Raw genomic sequence first — 21,369 nt, forward strand, 5'->3', positions numbered from 1 at the left:
TCAATAACATTGACGTATAGCCATTATAAAACAGATAATAATGGTAACTGATAGTAATGATAAACTATACTAAGATGAAGTATGACATGCGTACACCGTACGAAGAGGAAGTAACGCACCACGTACCAGCTTATACCCTAACATTAACAATAATGGAGGTGCAATGAGAACAAGGGAAGCAGACGCACGAGAGCCTGCCATTAGGGTTGGTAGGCTTCGCTAGGATTAAGCTAAAAACTCAAATAAATAAACAACACTACACTCGCTTCTCCAGTTCCAGCTATGATGAACGTGCAATACGTACCGAAAAAATTGAAAAAGCCAAATGGCACACGCTAGATACACCGCCACCAAAAGCCACCAAGAACCACTTTAGGTGGCATTTATGTAGGCTTTAAGTTATCCATAGGTCATAACTACACCTCAAAAATCCTGGCCTCTTTGGCGTTAGATTCTGGTTTATAATATAGTTATAGTTTGTATTTATAGTTGCATCCATAAAACTTCATCTTCGATTTATTATAATTTTTGAATTATGGGGATCATACGATGATTCGAAGAAATAATAAAATAGAGGACGATAAAATAGATAATGCTAAATAGAAAATAATAAATAGAATTTAGTAAATGGAGATTTAATAAATAATAAATGGTAATTAAAACGAGAAAACTGGAATAATCTGTGAACAAACTCACCATTTAATGAAACTCAGCCTGGGCGGCACAAAACACAATAAAATTAACTGAACACGAAAAAGAACTCTAAGCGTCGCGGCTTCAGGTCAATACTTGGACGTTTTAAGATACCACATATAGCAAATACAGCACCCAAAGAAATATCAACAATCTGTTGCTACGTATTCGCAAAGGCGGCAAATTTTACAATTAAAAAGAAGCGGTAGTCCCTTCGTTCAAACCTTTAAAAAAAACATAACAGGTCAATTGAAAAGTCCCCGGCCTACCATAGTAAAACGTATTTTTTTGGCAAAATTAGGTTTTTTTATTCAACATAATTCCCTTCAAGGGTGTTGTAGTATATACCCATTTTTATAGTACGATTTGTCCTTTGCTTCGAAATAGGCCTCAGTTTCGGCGATCACCTCTTCATAGTCGCTGGGGGCCAGATCTAGAGAATACAGTGGATGAGAAATCAATTCGAAGCCCAATTCATGCATGGATTTTTGCCATCGTTTCCATTAACTTGTGACACGGTGCATTGTTTGGTGAAGCAGCCCTTTCCTTTTCTTCAATTTCGGCCGTTTTTCGGCGATTTCGTCCTTCAAACGGTGCAATAACTCTATGTAATAATCGCTGTTGATGGTCCTTCCTTTTTCAAGGTCAATGAAAATTATTCCATGAGCATCCTAAATTACAGACGCCATAACCTTGCAAGCCGACTGTAGCGTTTTCCCACTTCGGATTGAAATGATGGAGCCTTCATTGAAGGATGAAACATTCCATTTTCACATATCGATGCAAAAACTCGAGTTTATTATGCTTGATCATCTTCAAACACTGCTCCGAATCATCAACTCGTTGTTGTTTTTGGTCAAAAGTGAGCTCGCGCGGCGCCTATTTTGCACAGAGCTTTCTCATACCCAAATATTCGTGAATGATATGATGTATCAGTTCAGTTGAGATCTTTAGAGTGTCTGCTATTTCATTCAATTTCAATTTACGGTTATTCAAAATCATTGTGTGGATGTTTTAATGTTTTCGTCGGTAACAATCTCTTTGGGGCATCCACTGCGTTCACCGTCTTCAGTACTCATTTCACCACGTCTAAACTTAGCATACCAATCCTTTATGGTTGATTTTCCTGGAGCAGTGTCCGGAAACTCGGCATCAAGTCAACTTTTTGGTTCAACTTCAAAAGCAATATTTTATCAACACGCGATTTGCCTTTTTATCAATTTTTTTTACAATAACAAAAGTTGCTTCACACAAAATGCTATAATTCACAAACTAATGATCCGACAGCTGTCAAATTTCTACACGCATCTTTTGAGGGTTAGGGCTAACCCAAAAACATATGGATTTAATCCTAGTAGCGTCATCTATGTGTCAGGCCGGAGACTTTTCAACTGACCTGTTAAATGACCCAAAATTAAAAGTTTTAAAATATCAAACTACTAGATGGAATTCTAAGTACCATAGATATTCTGAACGATTTATGATTTCCTTTAATGGAGCATGTTTTTATCTGTATTTTAGAAAAAATATCAAGAAAATATAAACAAATAGACGTCGCTTTTAGATAATTAATAGAAATAATATCCTGGGAATATAACCAAAATGGTAAAATATTGAATTTAAGAATCATTAACATGCACAGCATTGTCATACATTTTGCTCTTATTTCGGCAGTTTTTCTTGCAATAATCAACCACGCCAGTTCTATATCAACCTTTATCAGTCGCCCGTAATGGAATCGCCAGATTATAAAAGTTCGCAGTAAACAATACCATTTTGCTCCCATAAAATGCACAGTATGACTTGGACAGTAACAATAAATATCCAACTTTGATTTTCACGTTATCTCCCCCTATTTTACGTTATTTCCCCCATCTACAATAAAAATAATAGTTCGATATAAAATTATTTTCTTTATTACCTTTCGATTAGCTCGCAGATTAAAAATTATCTTTTGGCTGAATGTTATCATAAAGTTATCGTTTTCATCTCTGTTTGACTAAGTTCATTTACATATCTTATTTCAAAAATCTATTATTGAAATGTACATTTAATTTGAAATTAAGCTTTTTAAAACTTAATTTGTTTCATAATGAATATACTGTACTTATTTTCAAACACGATATAATTGAACCCATCATCCAAGAAGTAATAGTAGTAATAAATGATGAATTAAGCTGCAATGTTGACCCTCAATCTAACAAAAATCAACATAAACAAATAAACATTGACATCTATATTTAACTGGTAGCAACTCAACATCTGATGATAGAGGAAACTAAAAATGTTAAGTGTACTACAGAGAATGTCGTTTTTATTGACATATCTTCACACTGTCTATTTTATAATTTTTAAAATCCCGTTTGTAACCTGACATGCATTGCTGTAACTCAATCTTGTTCAAATGGAAAAAGAGAAACAACAGTAGATGCAAAAATATTATATATATAAATAGTGGAATGAATGTATTTCGATGTTCTCTGGCCGGATTACTGCTAATGAATATCTGAGATCTTCAATGATGAACTGTTTTTTAATATAGGCTAAAATTGTAAAATGGTCTTATGAATTGCGGATTTCGTTCCAATTCACATTCGAAGTAACATTCGGCATGCTATTTACGTTATCGATTGCCAAATTGCATTATATCTTATAGTTTCCGAGATATAGGCTATCGAAATTTTATACTTTAGGCTCTTTTTTTTAGTATTTACTATGACTAGGATACTGACACCAAACTCCGCCATATCACAAGATAATGCGCTTATAAATACAGCCAAAAAGATTCATTATTGGTTTAAGGAGTATCAGGATATCATAAAACATCTTTCTTGGCCAGCAAAATCGTCAGACCTCAATATAATTGAACCATCGCATGTTTTAGTACAAGAATGGGACAACATACCCTTCACCAGTATCATGTACATTTAACCAATTGGTAAGTACATTGCGATGCCCTGACACTCTTTCGAAACACTTTATATTAACAGTATTTTTATTAGTACTACTAGCCGCTACCGACTAACCTATAATTTATTTTTAAAATAACTTAAAGACTAGATGTGTATCAGGGAAAACCCATAGGTCCTTTACTTGTGCCTACAGTGATAATGAGCTTGTATGAATTATCACTGCTGCTTTTCCTATTAAATAAGCTCCTCTGCGCTACAAGATGGTTTGCTTCTTTTGAATCTGTGTCCTGCTCGAGTGTTATCCGAGAACTGCAATACTTCGATGTTAACATAAGAAACCAACACAATGAATTACAGTCGTTATGGAATCTAAAGAGATATCGCACTGTATCTCTTCATTAGAGACATAACTAGGATCGATTATGGTACGCAACAATTTGTTTTGAAACCGCTGAGTGATGGCTATATTACATTTACAAGTACTGTATATAAAGATGGCAAAATCGTCAGTCTTCACGTGTCACTTATATTGTCGTCATTTACAATTACATCTAGCAAATGCAATAGCAAAAAGCACATTATTCAAAGTGAAGATTAATTTGATTAAATTACTAGTTACTCAAATAGATCGGTTGCACAGAAAACGGATTACAAAAACATTGGTAAACAAGAAGGAAATTGGCAAACATTAAAAAAGAAACAGCCCTATAAATGTGCAAGTTTTAAAAAATATCTTGTTTTTCTAGTAATGGATCATAGAAGAAAAAGTATGTTATTAAATCCGGTATCTCAGCCCGAACTTACCACTTGTTTGTTAAGCAAACGTTTTAGTAACTAAATAAAGGCCTCATTAAAGCATTTTCAAAAATTACTGCTTATATGTTAGGAAATTTAATCAATTAAGTTAAATATATATTGTTTTATCTGTCACAGGTATCCCATAACCATTAAAAAAACCTGCGCGCATTTAAATATGGCATAAGATCAAAATTTCAAAGTTATCGATAAAGAAATTTCGGATTTATTACGGAGGAAAATGTAAGTTTATAATTTTTTAGTTTAGTTATTTATTTATATTTAAGAATACTTCTTACTCACATGCTAACCAAAATGTTACATCGGAAATATATGATTCATTATGAATGTCATTTTGTTTATCTATAACAGTAATAATATAAATCATATTTAAAAGTTTTTATTTTAGTAATGACGTCAGTTTTTGTTTTATACACATTCAGCTATATAGCTACAAGTTGGAGATAATTTATTGGTTAAAATGTTGATTAATTTAAATCATGGTGAAAATTATTACTCTTAAACATTTTTAATACTAATTCATTATTATTAATTATTATTAATGGATAATCAATAATATGATCATCACAAATATCATTTTAAACCATAAGGTAATATTTTATAGTATTTAAACTATTATAACACGTGTTATTGCATTTAATATTAGATTATTTTCGGTTAGGAAAAGGTATGAATTTCTCTCGTTTAACGATAGCAAATGTTTTATTTCGAAAAATATATTCTTAAGCTTTAAAATTCTATTATTACACAGAAAAAATAATATTAAGATTGGCCATGCTGTCAAAATATCAGTTTTACACTCTCTTCGGACTTTTAAACTAACTCACTAGCTTTTGATATTGCATGTGCTACATCAGTCTGCAAGACACACTTCTTTTAATATATTACAGTTACGAAACAAAGAATAATGCCGATCTAATCCTACTTTTACATAAACTAAACCTATAATTTCAAACACTTCACACCTCACAGCTAACTATTACCGTTTTTTTTTTTCATCAATATTTTCATGTTGGTCGCACTATATAATAATAATATGAACCAAATCAAAAAATAATACAAATCTCACGAACCAAATATAATTTCCACAAGTAGCTTAAATAATTCTATAGTTTTCTTCAACGAAAATCTTATCCATTAATTTATCATTGAAGAATGGATTACAATAGTTTAAATATAGCAAATATATAGCAAATTAGGTATCAACTTCCATTATTTTTTTGGAAAAGAAAAGAACTGAGATCATAATGAATGATCTGGAAAATCAAAGAAATATAATATAACTTTTTTTGTTATTTAAAGGGACATGGCACCCATATTACAACTAGTTCACTACTAGTAATTTTTCTTTTTTTAAAGTCCATATCTAATATCTAAACTTAATTAACATCTGATGGATGTATTCCTACTGGTACACTCTGCATATTGTTAAAATACGGCACAATCTTCACATATAACTATGTTAGTTCAAAGTTCATTGTTGTCGAGAGTAATGCTTTGACGTTTCGTAACAACGATCACCCAATCTTTTTCGCAAAAACTTTTAATTTCTTCGCTGACCTTTGGTACCTTTAGATATTTGTGACTTTCTTCATTTTTAATGTGTCATGAGGCGTTAACAAATCTACAGGGAACTTTATTGTGCTATTCGTACTCTAACAGGTTGCAATAACCAATGGTTAACCAATTACAATATGTTAACTTATTCAAACTATATGGACAAATAATAGGTTTTCTCAAGACCCTATTATGGATTTTTGCCATGATGCCAAAATGTTACAGTAATCAATTAATAGATGACAGTTGAGGGCAGCAGTGATGAATTTAGAGTTACTTTGCAGTAAATTCGAGAAATCACTGAATCATCATTCGAAATTCCCTCCTATATAATTAGAAAATGATTAATACTGAAAGAACTTGTCACTCTGTAATTTTAATATGAATTCTGTAAATATAATAAATTCATCTTAATGTGGTTATTTTTTATTAATATATTGGTACTCATCGTTTTAATTATCGAGTTATCCAATAAGGTTAACTTTGTTCTTGTATTTCTTTTTATTTCTTGAATGATAGTTACTATCTGGGTTCTGTCATTTATAGTGTCACTTGCCTGTTATAATTTTCTGGTTACTTCTTCGTTATTATCTTCAAGAGCAAGAATCACAATATCATCACAAATTTAACTATGATGATATTGTCCATATGTGGTATATCACAGGTGAAAAGTAGATAATTAGTAAATAATTGATCGCAATATCTTCTTAATCGCTTCCTTATGATATAAGTGGTTTAGTTTATTACTTTGTAAAGACTTCATTTGGCTTAAATCTAAACATTCTGACTAAAAGATTAAGAATTCGGACTGTTTCTTTAGTACAACCTTCTGAATTTTGTGGATAAGTCATGCATGTTAATCTTGCCGAAAGCTTGAACTACATCTAAGAATATAGCGGAGCAGATTTTACTCAGGCTGTTTTCAATGAGGTATATGCTTTTGCTTTCGCAGAACTTGCCCGTTTATTAAGTCATAACCCTGACAATTTTTATAACTTTGATCGCTACTTTTGGCATGTCTAGTTGAATCACAATTCATTGATTGGATTGTAAATTTTACTCAAAATCACTTGTACTATGCACAATTATCTATAATTATTCAAGCTAGTAGGTGATCAACTTGTCACTGGCATTACTAAGCTAATTATTCCATATGGGTTATATGCTCTTACGCACAAACAATTACAAACATTACTTTCCAGAGCAGAATTTAAATCTTCAATGTTTTTGGCGTTGAAGCAATATATCTAACCGCTTATTGTTATCACCAACATTACCTAAAATATGTTTCAACAAGTATCAAATATATTATAGAATGTCGCCTACCAATTTGCTTTTGATGATCCTCGAAATAGCAAATCTACGACACTTGCTTCTGATGTCTGGTCTTGATGATGTCTCCTAATTCTGATAGCGAATGGCTAGAAGACTTTTAACACGTCCAATCGCCATTTGGTGATCTTACAGCCCGAACTGTTGTACTTTTGACCGAAATCCACTAAACTATGCCAAGAGATGCTTCGCTTAATTAATTATTTTCTTGATAAACTGTTACGTTTCTTGATAAGAAAATTAATTCCGGTTAATAAAATGAATTTAAAAGAGAACAGTCTTATGATCTCTCCGAAAGTAACACCATATATTAAAAACACAACAAATGACTTCCTTGATATTTTATAAATATGAAACGAGTTCTTCATCGGTGAAACCTAATAACTTATTTACATTATACGTATTGTATTAAGTCCTAACACGTGCTGCTTCTAAGTACAGAATAATTATGAGTGAATGAACAGTTAAAAAATAATATTTGGTTTGTTTTATTTTTACAGTGTTTGTTTTCAACGTTAAAGATAAGTTGTTAACTTATTCTCGATATTCATTGATTGAATAAACATGGGATAGAAATTCAAAACATGGAAGGTATTTTCATTCAGATTCATTTAATTCTTTTAACTTTAAAAAGACATTAAATTTATTTAATTAAATTATTATTAAATAGACCGAAGAATATAACCTACATATCTACCTTACCTCACCTTACTTTATTATTAGGTCTTTGCATGTATTATTTATTATATTTTAAAGTCTCCTTTTTACCAGCGAGGGTTTATCTGGACCTACTTAACGTGGGTTCCGAACGATAAGGTGAACGATAAGCTCCAAGGTCCTCGGCATTAAGCCTACCGACTTATCCCAGGAGACATCCGGTCTTACCCAGCCTGGCTACTGGCGTGCCTGGGATATATATTCCTTGTGCACTGTTGCCTAAAGACATTTACATTTGCAATCACAAACATAAAGTACATCCATGCCTCGAACCCGCGACTATTCATTCAACAGTAGAAAGGCCGTGCTGTCTCCCTGACCACTGCGCCAACGAAGCCGGCTTGCATGTATTTACTAGTATTGATTCATTCAATGCATACTAGTCAAAGAGCACTCAAAATTACATTTTCGACTTTCATTACTTTTACACTTTTAGCTATTGATACTACGTCGGTAAACATATGCAGTAACAGTTTCATTCAGGTGTAACAGCCCGTAATACACTACACATTGCTGATCCCACTATATACACAGCAATACTTTATGGCCTTGAATATTCCATTTCGATGTCTATGTGAATGGCTCTCCAGAAACAACTGACGATTTTTTGCGCTTAAAATTATCATAATAGGTACACTTTTTAACGTCGGCAAGCAATGATACCGCCATATTGAAACAGTACAAAATGGCATTTTTAATAAATTCGGGTAATAGCCATTTTCATTCCTTTTGGATATGGAGCGCATCACATGTGCATGATTGGATACAGTTAGTAAACTACTAAGCTATCTAAAAATCCTTTAAAAGTTTGAATGGAGTTCAATCTTATAAATTTTACAGTAACTTTGTCATTGGCATCAGGACCACCACTTTTCTGGTCAAGTCTGATGAGTTCTTCAAATCAAACAACAAAAATAATGAATGTTGAAAATGCAATTTTGAATGTGCCATAATTAGCATCTACATATACTGAATAACTCAATAATACCAAATAAAAACAATTGTTACAATTAGATTGCGCATTTTCACAAAAATATGTCGCCGATTAAATTACATGCAGTCACCTAATACAAAATAATACCTGCGTCTCCTATAATCAAGCATAGAGGTTCCGTGATGGTTTGGATGGCAATATTGTGGAATTTAGCTGGCCATTCACATCAGTGGCCGGATTACTGCTAATGAATATCTGAGATCTTCAATGATGAACTGTTTTTTAATATAGGCTAAAATTGTAAAATGGTCTTATGAATTACGGATTTCGTTCCAATTCACATTCCAAGTAATATTCGGCATGCTAATTACGTAGTCAATTGCCAAATTGAATTATCTCTTATAGTTTCCGAGATATAGGCAATCGAAATTTTACACATTAGGCTCTTTTTTCAGTATTTACTATGCGTTTATACATACAGCCAAAAAGATTCACTGTTGGTTTAAGGAGCATCATAAAACATCTTCCTTGGCCAGCAAAATGCTCAGACCTCAATATAATTGAACCATCGCATGTTTTAGTACAAGAATGGGTCAAGATGCCCTTCATTAGTATCATGTACATTTAGCCATTTGGTAAGTACATTGAGATGCCCTGACACTCTTTCGATATACTTTATATTAACACTATTTTTATTAGTACTACTAGCGGCTACCGACTAACCTATAATTTGTTTTTACAATAACTTAAATACTAGATATGTAGCAGGGAAGACCCATAGGTCCTTACTTGTGCCTTCAGTGATAATGAGCTTGTATGAATTATCACTGCTGCTTTTCCTATTAAACAAGTTCCACTGCGCTACAAGATCAAATTATTTGATTATTTTGAGTCTGTGTCCTGCTCGAGTGTTATCCAATAATTGTAATACTTTGATGTTAACATAAGAAATCAACACAATGAATTACAGTCGTTATAGAAACTAAAGAGATATCGCACGGTATCGCTTCATTCGAGACATAACTAGGATCGATTATGGTACGCAACGATTTGTTTTGAAACCGCTGAGTGATGGCTATATTACATTTACTAGTACTGTATATAAAGATGGCAAAATCGTCAGTCTTCACGTGTCACTTATATTATCGTAATTTATAATTAAATCTAGCAAATGCAATAGCAAAAAGTGAATGGCTCTCCAGAAATAACTGACGATTTTTTACGCTTAAAATTATCATAATATGAGAGGAAGTGAAAAACCCACTGTTACTATTTATTTAGCAGGCAAAACTTACTCTTTACATAACGTCGTAACAGCTGTTTAAATCCAAATGAACGTAAAACGATTTACATATTTTTTAAAGGCAGTATATTAAATTTGATACACTTTTCAACGTCGGCAAGCAATGATACCGCGATTTTGAAGCGGTACAAAATGGCATTTTCAATAAATTCGTGTCATGGCCATTTGCATTCCTTTTGGATATGGATCGCATCATATGTACATGCCTGGATACAGTTAGTCAACTACTAAGCCATCTAAAAATACTTTAAAAATTTGAAATAGGGTTCAATCTTATAAATTTTACAGTAACTTTGTCATTGACATCAGAATCACCACTTTTAAGTCTGATGAGTTCTTCAAATCAAATAACAAAAATAATGAATGTTGAAAATGCAATTTTGAATATGCCATAATTACCATACATACTCTGAATAACTCAATAATACTAAATAAAAACAGTTGTTACAATTAGATTTCGCATTTTCACAAAAAGATATCGCTGATTAAATTACATGCAGTCACCTAATAAATAATAATGCTTTTAGGAGCTAGGCCATTTTTTCATATTAAATTAGTGATAGGGAAATATAAATTATTATTATTTATATTCTAGGTAAATGAAATTTAAAAATATAAAGAATGATATAAAGATGAATATGATAAAAGAAAATAAGTTTATATTAGAACTTAACACTTGGATTGAAACTAACTACTCAAATCGAACAATCAATGGAAATTTCCATTGATTTTATCGTATAGAAAGAACAATTCAGGATAACGTTTTTTAAATCAAGGACATGCTTGCTTGCATTTAAAATGTATGTTTTCAGAAAGACCCCATAAAAATGCATACAAAATTATATTCAGCTTCGGGTGAGAAAGTAATGTGACTATTGATAATAATTTCTGTCCTGGACATGTTGACCAATTTGTCAGTGGGAAGTTAACCTGAAAAGTCATATTTAATTATTTTGTGCACTATAAATATACAAGAGGGTTAGAACTGATTCACTTTAGGGATTACTTATGTAGAATCATCGTGTTAAAAATTTTAACAAGTCAACAAGATGCTGTTAATAAACTATGATAGCGAATTGAGTATTTATGAAAACAAAGTTGTGCTATACAACTGAATATTAATTAGCAGAATTTTCACCCCACTAGTGAAAATGACTAGAAATCAATAATTCGTGAAGATTACTTTTATGTTATCAGGAAAAAGCTTGTAGTATTTAATTAACACCTACATTTTAAGTATCGTTGGGAACTATCGGCTGAAAACAGTCGAAACAGTCGATAGTCAAAAAATTAGCGACTGAAAATAATAATTACGCTTCGACAATTTTTTCAATTCGTGATATCAGACGAAGATGTATGAATTCCTGTCATTGTAAATTGCGAGAGAGGAAAGGACGGAACTAATAGCTTGAATCAGATTATTTTAAATTAAATTAAATAAGCAATTGGCAGTGTTATATTGGCATATTATAATTTAGTGCTACTTTGAATTTATGAAAAAGGAATGAAATAGTTATCCCAAATACGTTTCATGGTTTAATTTAATTTTAATAGTTGGAAAGTAATGAAGACATTATATAGATGCAATTGGCTGTTATATTTTATTAGAATGATTATATTTGTCCCAACCGTACAATAAGTGAGGCGAAGATGTACGTATTCCTTCTCTTACTAATTTATTATTTTCTTGTATTTTTAATGGACATGGAAATAAATTATTGAATGTTAAAGAAGAGTTTTCCTATCAGAAAATTAATTTATTAGAAATACTTAGTATTAATATTGAATATGGTTATCACCTCCTTACCGTTAATATTTTTTTACGAAATTTAACAACTGCTACTGTAAAAACATCTTCAAATCGTTTGGAATCGATGCAATTTATGGAACATTTCGAATGTAAATTTAGTTTTCAAGATCTTAAGAAAACAGTTTTGGTAATCAAAAGACTTGAATAAAAATCGGGAGAGTTAGATCGAAAGAAAAAACTCAATCAAGAAAAATATTACCTATTTTTGCCATTAAAACAATAAAAAGTATTTTACTATTTATCATTCACAATTTTATTCTTTTCCCCCTATTACATTAATAAAATTAAAAAATAGCGTTCCAAAATATATAGTATATTGTAATTTACAAGCAAACTACCAAAAAAAAAACATAAAACCACATATATTACATATAAATCTATGTAAGCAGTAATTCGGCATATTTTTTTTCAAGATCGCGGCTAGGACGGCAGAGCCAGAATATTAAAAGAATCAGTCGAATGAAACTAGTAGAACCTAAAATAGTAACTCAAAGTACACTACTGAAACAGTCGATAGTAAATAGTAATAAAATCGGTCGAACCAAAAATAGCGACTGAAACAGTCGATAGTAAATAGTAGACAATTACTAAACAGTAGATAGTCGTTTTCAGTCGATCGTTCTGAACGCAAATTTTAATATACTGCCTTTAAAAAATATGTAAATCGTTTTACGTTCATTTGGATTTAAACAGCTGTTAGGACGTTATGTAGTACCTGCTAAATAAATAGTAACAGTGGGCTTTTCACCTCCTCTCATTTTATGATAATTATATCACATATTCTCATAAAACAGATGCATTTAAGTATAACGTGTAAATACCAAATGTCACGAAAGGAACAACACCTGACCAGAAACAACAGTCAGAAGCTACGCTTGGTCAGTTTAGCGAGACAGAGAATTAATACCAAATACAATTCTATTCAGGTGAAAATATTAGTCATTGTTATCATTTAAGATTGAAACCATACCGTTTTCTTCCAATTGATTTTCGCCACTCACGAAGCAGAACCTATTTTTATGGCGTAATTTATGAAATATGAATGAAGCAAGGTTATACATATCTGACCTCTCTAAATTAAATTGATGAGCATGACTAATATTAAACGATTTGAGAATTGTAGCGTAATTGTAAATAAACCAAGCGGGCAAATTCTATTTTAAAACGCTATTTATATCAATTTATTTGCTTCGCCTATTTTAAAACACTATAAGATTATTAAACATATCTTTGCATTTATTTTAATATTTTGTTCACTTTAAATAGAAGTTTATCAGAAATAAGTGTATTAATCAAACTGTTCTCTATTAATTTCTACTATTTCCTCCTTTTTTGCTCCCCATCCAATAGATCCATTTTCACACTTCTTCAGCGTTTGTGAAACTGTCTACCATACTAAACTGTAATCAGAAGGCGATGTATATGTGTGCAACAGAACTTCTCATTCGACCTGCAACATCTTTCACAACTTTTGTGACGTATGGCTTAGCGTTGTTATGCAAGAGTACAACTTTGATTTCGCTATTACTGGTCTTTTTTGCAACAGTACGTCATTCAATCTGTTCAATCAACCTGGATAGATATCTTCAGTAACATCATAACATTTTTGGTTTTAGTAGCTCGTAAAGTAGATACACCTTGTTGGTCATGCCTTACAGTCAGCAAGTCTTTATGGACATATTTATGGAAATATTACACGTCGCTGTCGATGTGGAGGGATCTCCTAGATTAACCCATGCCTTTTTTCGCTTTTTGATTGTCCTAGTATATCTATTATTAATCGCCACTCACAGAAAACTTTTGAAAAGATTTGCTAAAAATACCCCATAGTTAGACTCCCTAGGACTAAATATGTCTAACTATTAATTTTTACAGAGATATTTTGTGATGTAAGGATAACTTCGATTTGCGTGCGACAGAACAATATATTTGATACGAGTTGTTTTCGTTTAGTCAGTATGTGCTTTTTTCAAATAGGTCCAGATGCATGTTATGATACATCCTCCACTTGGGTGAACTGGCAGTTATTAATATTCACTAGTAACCATGTACTTCTACGCGAAGTAAAAGTTACATGGATATATTGTATTTCATTGGCTTTAACACGCTGGTTTGGGCAGTATGAATAATTAGTTGAATTACCTGTAATTAATTTTGATTATGAATTATATTTGATTAGATTATATTTCAATTACTTCTTAAAATATAATTTGTAATTTTAATTTAAAATACGTGATGCTCTTTACTGTTAGGTTTATAATTACTGTCACCTGAAATAAATGGAGTCATTTTGGCGTCAAGTTACCACCCTAGTTACAAAATACGTTGGTTGTCAGATAGCATCGCAATAATTGAGAGGAAAAGAATATGCTTAAAAGCAAAAAAACATGCTTGGGAGTAACAGGAATAGCAGTATTACTAAAGATCAAGATTTTATTGTTTTCGCAGGCTGGAATAATGGTTAACCATAGGCATAAAAAATGGACTAAAGCAAAATTCTGTATACAAATTTGTGTTCATCAGGACCTTAGAGAGATTGTTTTCTTTAGCAAATTTTGTTCATGACCCAACAAGGGACAGTTCGTCTGATACTACATTTAAAAATCTAACCTTCATAAAAGGAAATTCTTCTATTATGAATAATAATAGATTCTTCTATCTGATTAATAGGTTGAGCTAGATTAGTTACATTCTATTTACATATGTATATATTATTAGTGTACATATTATGTACGTGACCCGATACAAAGATCGCCGCATCTTTTTTCTTAAATTACTTATCTACCTTCTATTGATAGTCCTAGAAAGCAATCTTTTTTTAAGCAATATTTTGATCAAAAGGAAGTGTTAATAGAGTACTTTAGTAAAAAATGAAGTGCACGAAATAAACATTTTTCTTTTGGAAATAACCAAATAGAATATAAATAGACAAATTAGAGATAGCGAATAATACTATATCAACCTAATCTCCTATACATTACAACAGATACTCCACAAACAGAATAAACTATAGTAATAAGCAAAAAACACTTAAGGAGCACAGATGAATACATCACCTAAAAACAAACCATTAGTGACTATTGCTTACAAAAGCCAATAGAAACAAAGAATGGCTTTAGCGGCCTCTCGGAAGAAATCCAATCCAGTATACAACCAAGCCCGGAAAAAGTAGTCCCCAGGCCATCACCAATAACATTTTATCAGGTAGGAGTTATAAAACACCTCCACGACCTACTGAAAACTATCACCAATAATTATACCATAAAAACAGTAACTATGAAACCATAAAAACACAATTATTTGACGCGGAACACTATAAAACATTGGTGAAAGAACTAGACAGAAGAAACTCGTAATATGACATATTCAAGTTAAGATCCGAAAAAACGTTTAAATTAGTTTTGAAAAGATTACACCACGCGATGGACTTTAATACAATGAAGATAGCCCTAGCTGAACAAGGCCATGAGTTGATAAAAATTTACATAATATTAAACATCGCACAACAAAGAAATGTATGGGATAAATACATTAGCAAATAATATTGTTAAATGTGGACCACCACATACAAAAGGATAATACCACAATGTACAAGGTATCAAACGTATGAGCAGACAAAAACTTAGAGATCATCCCAGAAGACATCCGATCTTACCCAGCCTGGTTGCTGACATGACTGGGGTGATTTTCTTTGTCGGATTTTGTACTCTTGCCTTATGGACAGTTACAATTATTATCAATCACAAACATAATTTTCAACTATGCCCCAGCAGAATTCGAACACGCGACTATCGTAGTAGGAGGACATACAAATACAAATTTAATTGTTTAAATAAATGACGTTTTGTTCGCGCTGTAATGTAAAATTTTCTAATTTAAAACATCATATCGTAAGATTATACATCGGTCAACAACACAATCTTCAAGTATAAACAAATTTGCATCACATAGTTTTTCTTTTCGTATCTTCGTATTCTGAGCTAAGTAAATAATTTCTTTTAAGAGAATGAATTTGTCATCACTTGCAAAATACGCAATCGAACATCAGAGAAAGGACTGATAGTATAAATTCAGCTAAATCATTCTGAGTCTTCGTGAAATGATTTGAAATAAATTCATTTGAGCCAAGAATAGAATGCAAGCTGTTCTTATAACAGTAAAAATATTATCAACTGATTTTTTTTAGTGTAACACATTTAGTTTAACATTTATACCGAGCAGCATCTCAGTTCTTACAAAGAACCCAAATGTTGGATCGATTCTTGGATCACATCAAAAGACGAAAAAATTTCAACACGCAATTACGTAATAAATAAAATATATTACAAAATAAAAACCGTGGAGAGTTATTGGGATACCCAATGTTAAGTATGTTCATTACATTGAATATTATATGCTTAAAGAATCTGACAAATTGGCAGAACAAATTATATAAGAAACTACAAATAAAACGTTTTAAACCATTTAAAAATATACCAGACCTCCTGTTTGAATTTCACCACGAAATCACCACTCAATAATTGGTAAGTACATAACAACATCGGTTAAAAAAACATTTGAGGAAAAAATATTGCTTGATATATTCATGGAGACATCCACAGGCATTGGGTTTGGCAGTTGATCCACAAGATCACCAAATTGTTGCCGAGGAACTTGTCAGTTGTTGGAGTAATATCTTTTTGAAAGAAAATTTTTGTTTAAGTTTCGCATGAAGGGACATTACATTCCCAATATTCAAATCTATTTCGGCTGGAATTCGGCAGGGTTAATGGTTATTAGCAGGGTGATGTCTAGGAGCCACTCCTATATCTGCTGTACACTGTCGACATTTCCGATAATATGAATATTAAATCAAATGTCGTATATGTGCCTAAAGCTATAGAAAAACTACAATCAGTGGTAAATTACTACTAGCAGTCAACAAAATCCACAAATGGACCAGAGACTGGAAAATCCTGATAACTATAAATATATACATGTCAATTTTGCGTTATGGCAAAAATACATAAATCTAAATATAATAAATATATAATATATTTTAGAAATGCGCAATGCCTCAATGAATATTAGTTGTATTTCGCTAACCCATCCGTTGGTAACTTGAATTTGATACATCACATTAAATGCATTATAAGGTGCAAATATAATAAAATAATACTTATCACTACAGAACCAATAAAGAACTGCACGATGACCTCCAAATCAAATGGATCTAAGAAGCTATCCAATTCAATTTCGCCGCAAACATAAAAGGAGGTTATTAAATAACATCAACACTAAAAGTAAGATAACTAATGGACGACGCACAGGAACAATCAGAAGATTATCAGAAATTATATAGTATAAGTGTTATTATTAATTAATTAATCAATTAAATTAAGTTAGTCTAATTTTATTTTATTTCGGGAAATACATACCTACTAGTGCCAAGTATAATAGAAAACTAGTCATAAATTAATTTATAATTATAAATGTACTAAGCGGATCTAATAAAATATCTAAAAAATATTACATATTATAAGACAGAATATTTATAGTTTACTGCGAGACATCTGATCTAATATTCAGTTGGCAAAATTATATGGAATGGGCAGGTGTCTTTCCACTAATAGCTTCCTGTTATATCTACATACATGGCAAGAGTGAAAATTCTTCATTGCACATAGAGGTTGGGCCTCGAATAAAAAATACCATCATATTTAGTATTACTCATAATAAGTAGTTTTTATTATTATTCATTTAAAACACGTTGTGCGAACAGTCGATGTTAAATTATCATTTTATATTGGGTTAGCAATTACAGTTTATTGTAAAATAAGACACTATTTTATTGGCAAACGATAAATCTTAATCATTTATATATTTCGCATTTTATTCCTTCTTAGCTACTTCATGATATGTTTTTTTTATTTCTAAAATTAAAGTTAAAGCAATATATACTTTATCAGTTATCCTGATCTCTCTAATTGTTTCTGATTGTTTCTAGTTATAATTGTCCATAGAAATGCAAAATACAACAGCGCAAATCATCCCAGTCATACCATCAGCCGAGACCTTGATATCTGGGATGGTCTCTCTGTTGATCATTCGCCATTTGGTATGCTTAATGCTGAGGTTCGTAGTTCGGAACCTATGTTAATAAATAGGTCCGAACCACATAAACCACAGTTGGTACAAAGGAGGTGGGGAAGAAATATAAAATCGGAACTAACAATGAACGCAAAACTTGTCACTCGGAAGATGGGTAGAATTCCGAAGAGATCATAAAGCTGTTTTCTTTTAAATTCATTAAATTAGCCGAAATCCACTTACTTATCGAGAAAAGAAGACTTGTTTTAGGAAATAATTAACTTAATAACGTAACTAAATTTAATAACTTAATTTAGGAAAGAGTATCGTAATTGAAGCCTATAAAATCACGGTCGAGTGAAAATGCTCAAACGTTCCCTAGCCCTAACCTATTAAAATTAGGAAGCCTCCATGGTTTGAAAAAGTTCCAAAGACGATATTTACAAATAATTTAAGTTAAGCTGTCAAGACGGGACGACGGCCTTGTACAATTCTTTCATCGTTTCTTCAGGAGGAAGATATCGTGATTAACATGGCACTGGAGATTCTAAGAATCTGGAACTAAGTGAACCCTGAACCTAAGTTGTTTGTTTCTTCATATAACTGTTGTTGTTACGTAGATAAACCGTATATATAGATGTACTCAGTGATAAAATGATACTTTAAGAAAAAGTAAGTCATATTATTCATTCATAATATATTTTCTTTAAAAAACGTGAAAGTAATATAATGGAATCAAATTATCAACCCTATTGGGTATTTTTATAACAACGTTTTTTATATTTACTTATATATTACAGTTGATAAAAATATTCAATACTTTTAAAATTATATAGATAGCACTATTTCGTACATGCTGCAAAAGTTGGCTCTGGAAATTTATTTTCTTTATTAACCTTTATCTCGAAAATTTAATAAGTGATTTAAAGAATAATAAATAGTTTTGGATGTATGTTTTAGTTATCCACCCATACCCCGCTGGAATGCACTTTATGTAGAAACAGTATATAAACATATACATAAACGTCTATCCAATAAAACAGTGAACTCACATCATCTAAATGTTTGATGTCAAAATATTGCAGTGTTGTAACATTTAACTTTGACTTTTAACTTATTTTGGCTGTAATATGTAACAACGTACTAATGTAAATTAAATGGATAAACAAAATTATAATTTTGTTTAATATTACAGTACATCTAATGCATATATTATTGCTTTAATAATAAAATTAATTATACAGCCGCAATAGTTAATAGGTTGTTTGTAGGTAAACTCCAATAGAGTTTTCCAAACCATCTATGATATTCCCTGGAGATCTAATGCACCTAATTAGCAATTTTATATCGAATACATTAGTTTTATTTTCATTAGAGGGCATATTATATTTTTTAAGATTAGTTCTTGTATCCTCCATCGCTGCGTTTCATTATCAAGTCATTCTGATATCATTGTATTTCTCCTTAATTTTTTATGTTACTATGTTTTTTATGTTACTCACATTTTTCGTAATAAAATTAGATTTAATCACTGCATTCTCCCTAATAAATATGCCATATCTGCAAAACGGTTAATATTCATTCTATCGTCATACATCTTAATCAAATGTTTATGTATATTCTGAACAATTACACACATATCTATGCATATAAGTCTTTCACACTTTACTGTAGGATTTTCTATTAATTTCTTTAGCTGTTTCCACTTTCATCTCAGTCTTGTTAATTGTCAACAGTGAATCATAATCCCACATACAGAAAGTTTTATTCAGTCTAATACTAGTTCACAATTCCACTATTTGCCAATTTCGTCTCAGTATATCTGATGGTATATATCCAAACCGAAGGGATTATTGGACAAGATTAGGGATTATGGAAACTGAAGGGATGATCCTTCTTTTCACATATTCAAACAATTCTTGCATGTATACCTTACACGACCTGCATCTTTATTGTAGTAGCTGTTTGCCACATGCCATAGCAGTAATAGGGAGGAATATGTTACACTCTGTATATAGTTCACCATCTGATCTATTGTGTGTATTTTTCAGGCCTATTTCTAAAATATTAAATTGCATAAAACGCAATTAAACATTTAATTTATAATTACCGAGTAACAATTTGAAATGATTCACTCGTTAATGTGGTATCTTCAAAACTTAATTTACGTTATGTAAGCCATTTCTTAATTATAGCCTTTGCCAATCCATTTGTTTGGGATCTTCACCAATGTGCTCCGAAATAGTACATTGTCCAATCAATAACCGATGGTTCTTCCTAGTTCTTTAATAGCTGACTTTCAAACCAAGGCAAAAGCTTATGGTTCATTTCTGCATGGTAGCCGCTCTTGAATTTGGAAAACAGTAACTCTGCTCAAGGAATAAAACCATTCATGTTTCTAGTATGAAGAACAATATATCTGCAGTGAATTATTAATAAATAGTATGATTAACAAAACCTAATTAAATGTTATTCTAGCGTTTACAGACAGCATTGTGTGTCTTTTGTTAAAATGAGAAGGAAATATAACTAATGTTAAAATGAGAAGGAAATATATTATCTGATATTAAAACGAATTTAGAAATTTCGATAGTTATTTTGGATAGACTATAGTAAATTCTTAAAATAAAAAATAGATCTTATATACAGAAAATTGGCCAGCCCTGCCGTAGACCATGGCCCAGTCTATTAAAACCCCAGTTCATATAAAAGAGATTCTAACGCAGAAACAACACAGTGTTATTTAATAATTTTAAACTAATATTAATAACTACATATTTTATAAATACAAATTAATGTTTTCAAAAAATATTTCAATGTTTTAAATAGATTTTAAATTAATAATAATATTAAAAGAATTGTTCATATGCATAGCAGCATATAATGTTCGTTTTTATTTTCTAGAAACCCTCCAAGAACATTACCACCACAACATCCTCCATCTATTCGACCGCCTCGACCTCAACCGTCTCCGCTTCCTGCTACCTCATCTTTTTTTGGATCGTTAAAACGATTAAAAGCCGGAGTGAGTGGAGCAGCTACCAAAAAAAAACCACCCACCGAAAACGGTAAAAGTAAGCGGGGGGGTGCTGTCGCCAGTGAAATTAAATCAGACGGTAAAAAGGGAAGTGGGAAAAAAATCGTAAAAGGGAGTGTCGAAAGAGCAGAAGAGGCGATTGAATGTACTACACAAACAGATGCAGTGAGAAGGCAAGAGGTAAGTGTA

General features: G+C 31.5%; 1 protein-coding gene across 1 annotated transcript in view; it reads left to right on the plus strand.

Annotated features, from left to right (window-relative positions):
* LOC143192548 (uncharacterized) overlaps nucleotides 1-21,369 on the plus strand; it is a 118,244-nt gene that overhangs the window by 14,110 nt on the left and 82,765 nt on the right. The window contains exon 3 of the mRNA XM_076397946.1: nucleotides 21,048-21,360. Within this exon, the coding sequence (XP_076254061.1) occupies nucleotides 21,048-21,360 (313 nt within the window). The remainder of the gene's footprint in view (nucleotides 1-21,047; nucleotides 21,361-21,369) is intronic.

Source organism: Rhynchophorus ferrugineus, unplaced genomic scaffold, assembly GCF_030347505.1.
Source record: "Rhynchophorus ferrugineus isolate W39M unplaced genomic scaffold, kcgeb_rfMv2 rfM3, whole genome shotgun sequence".
NCBI lineage: Eukaryota > Metazoa > Arthropoda > Insecta > Coleoptera > Curculionidae > Rhynchophorus > Rhynchophorus ferrugineus.